This window comes from Austrofundulus limnaeus, unplaced genomic scaffold (genome assembly GCF_001266775.1).
Source record: "Austrofundulus limnaeus strain Quisiro unplaced genomic scaffold, Austrofundulus_limnaeus-1.0 Scaffold15, whole genome shotgun sequence".
NCBI classification, from domain to species: domain Eukaryota; kingdom Metazoa; phylum Chordata; class Actinopteri; order Cyprinodontiformes; family Rivulidae; genus Austrofundulus; species Austrofundulus limnaeus.
The window spans coordinates 1,136,318-1,138,851 of NW_013952417.1; the positions used below are offsets into that span (position 1 = coordinate 1,136,318).

At 37.2% G+C, this 2,534-nt stretch overlaps 1 protein-coding gene across 1 annotated transcript in view; it reads left to right on the plus strand.

Annotated features, from left to right (window-relative positions):
* The window catches only part of LOC106513810 (unconventional myosin-VIIa), a 36,064-nt gene continuing 33,530 nt past the window's right edge, over positions 1–2,534 (plus strand). The window contains exons 1-5 of the mRNA XM_014002806.1: positions 1–17; positions 524–658; positions 839–880; positions 1,041–1,142; positions 1,235–1,393. Of these exons, the coding sequence (XP_013858260.1) occupies positions 869–880; positions 1,041–1,142; positions 1,235–1,393 (273 nt within the window). The 5' untranslated portion in view covers positions 1–17; positions 524–658; positions 839–868. The remainder of the gene's footprint in view (positions 18–523; positions 659–838; positions 881–1,040; positions 1,143–1,234; positions 1,394–2,534) is intronic.

A 2,534-nucleotide genomic window follows, 5' to 3' on the forward strand; every position in this document is an offset into this window, starting at 1 on the left:
CAGCCTGACAGCTCCAGGTAAACTCAACATAGTTTATCCCTGACAGGTGAGTGAGTGAAGCACGGCTACAGTACTGACGCCTTCTGAGAGTGAAACTCCTCTTCCTTCACTTCTGTGCTTTATCTTTATTACAGTGAGATGCTGAGCTGCGTCTCCGCTGATTTACACAAGCAGGGTCCAAAGGCTGCACATAAATTCATTACAACACCCAGTGAACTCTGGGAAATATTCACTCTTTATGTAAACTATTAAATAACATAAATATATAAACTAATCTGTGGTAGTTTACTGAACCAGTATTAGACGTTTATCTTACAACATTGTTCTTGTGGATTGTGTTGCTCATTCCCCCCATCAGTCCAGGGCAGCTGTATGTCTTATAGGGGGATCAACTATAGGTGTCACTCATTTCAAGTTGAGAAAACTGAAGAATGACAGTGGGATGAGCTTACACTCACAGGCTGTGTCCACAAAGGCAAGCCAGCTGTTCACCTCTGTACATTTCACTTCTTTTTCGTCACAGTCAGTCCAAAGTCAAAGCATCATAAAAATCTCCATCAGTCATAGGAGAGACGTGTTTCCTTCTTCCTTATACTGAGTTGGATTCTAAACTAGATCGAGTCAGGAGGCTTCATGAAGATCACAAACTAAAGGATTGGTAAGTAGTCATTGTTATTCTTTAGATCTTCTATTATTATTATTTTATTCATGTCACTCAGAACACAATAGCCTACTGGACTTTGATAATTATGTAAATTGTACCAACTTGGCTAAAAGTAAAATTCAGATAAATCATTCATTCCTTTTTATCAATTATGACTCATTTGGATTTTTTTAGGGCAGCAGCAAATATATTGACTGTCTCATAATGCTGAGAAAGGTAAGATGAAAAAAATCTGAAAGTTGAACAGAGTTCTGTGGATTTATTGATAAGAACATTGCTTGTCACACTTCCTGCTTAATGCTTCATTCCTTGAAGCTAGTGCTACTGAATAAAACCTGCTCTCAGATGTTTAATTTTGAACTCCCCTTGTCTTTAGGGGGAGTGGGTCTGGGTGGACTCGGACATTGGGGTGCCCATCGGAGCCAGGGTCAAAGAAACTCCAGCGGGTCAGAGGTTACTGTTGGACGACGAGGGAAATGTAAACACGCTGTCGCTTATTGAGCAAAATGGCAATATGTAGTGGTTGTGTCAAACAAATGAGTGCATTTTTGTTTTTCACCTTTTAACCAGGAGCGACGTCTGTCCATAGAGGAGGAGCAGGAGGCCGCTCTTAGGATCATGCACCCGACATCTGTGGAGGGGGTGGATGACATGATCAAGCTCGGTGACATGACGGAGGCTGGCCTCCTGAGGAACCTGTTGATCAGACACAGACAAGGCATCATATATGTAAGACTCTACACACGTAAGCTTTATTTAGAAACAATGGCATTTGAATCTGTTCCCGTACTGCTCCTATCTCATTTTAAAATTAAAACAAACTTTATTTTACATTTGCAACCATAAGTATCAAGTGATACCAGCATCTTTACAATAAGTTGTTTTTTCCACATTCATTCATAAATTCAGGGATTAGATTAATTTTGTTTACAAAACACATTTATCAAACTAAAGTTGTGCTGTAGAATAAAACCCAAAATAACAGCTGTAAATCTATTTAAAAGCATTTAAAAAATAATGAACATCCAAAATGATCAGTTTCAATGATGTAAAAAAATGGTTCCCAAAGCTTAGGCTGGAACCCCTTTTTTTTTAAATTAAAGCAAACACATTAGGAAATCACTGACCTAAAAAGCTTCAGTTAGAATAAGATTAGAGAAGTTCATCTATAAATATTCATGGGTTGAACTGTGCACAACTTCAAAAGTTTTCAAATAAATTTTATATTTAAAGGGAAGCCAATAAAGCCACAATAACAAAGTGATACTGTCTCTTTTCCTGGAACCAGTAAGGAGTGTGGCTGCATGATTCAGAACCAGCAGCAGACGGTACAACAGATACTGGCTAAGGCAGAGCCGTGGGCTCATTTTGTTTGTGTTGGGATGCTGGGAGCATGTGGGAATCAGGATGACCCTGAAAACCCAAATGAAGAAAGCTGTAAAACCAGATTTACGCAGTTAAATCAGTGTATGTTGTTTTATCTGAATATGGACATTAAAATATAATGTGTATTTTGAACAAATGTTATCTACAATAATGCTAATTTGCTCATTGTTTTGTGGGTTTTAAACAGTTGTAAAATTTTACACACAAATTTGCAATAACAGTAGTGCTGCTTTAAATAACAGAATTACTAACTAAAACCCATTAATTTGTTTTTAAAGTACATGTCCCCAGACATCTATCAAGGAGTGGTGCATTTCACCTCTTAAATACAGGCAAAACTAGTTTAAATGGTTTTCAGGACTTCCATATAAATCTACGTATCATCTGCATAATAACGAACTGCAAAGTTTTACAGAAGATATTACACAAGAAAAACATGCTTTGTAAATAAGTGAAAAAAATGATTTAGACTTTTGATTTATTT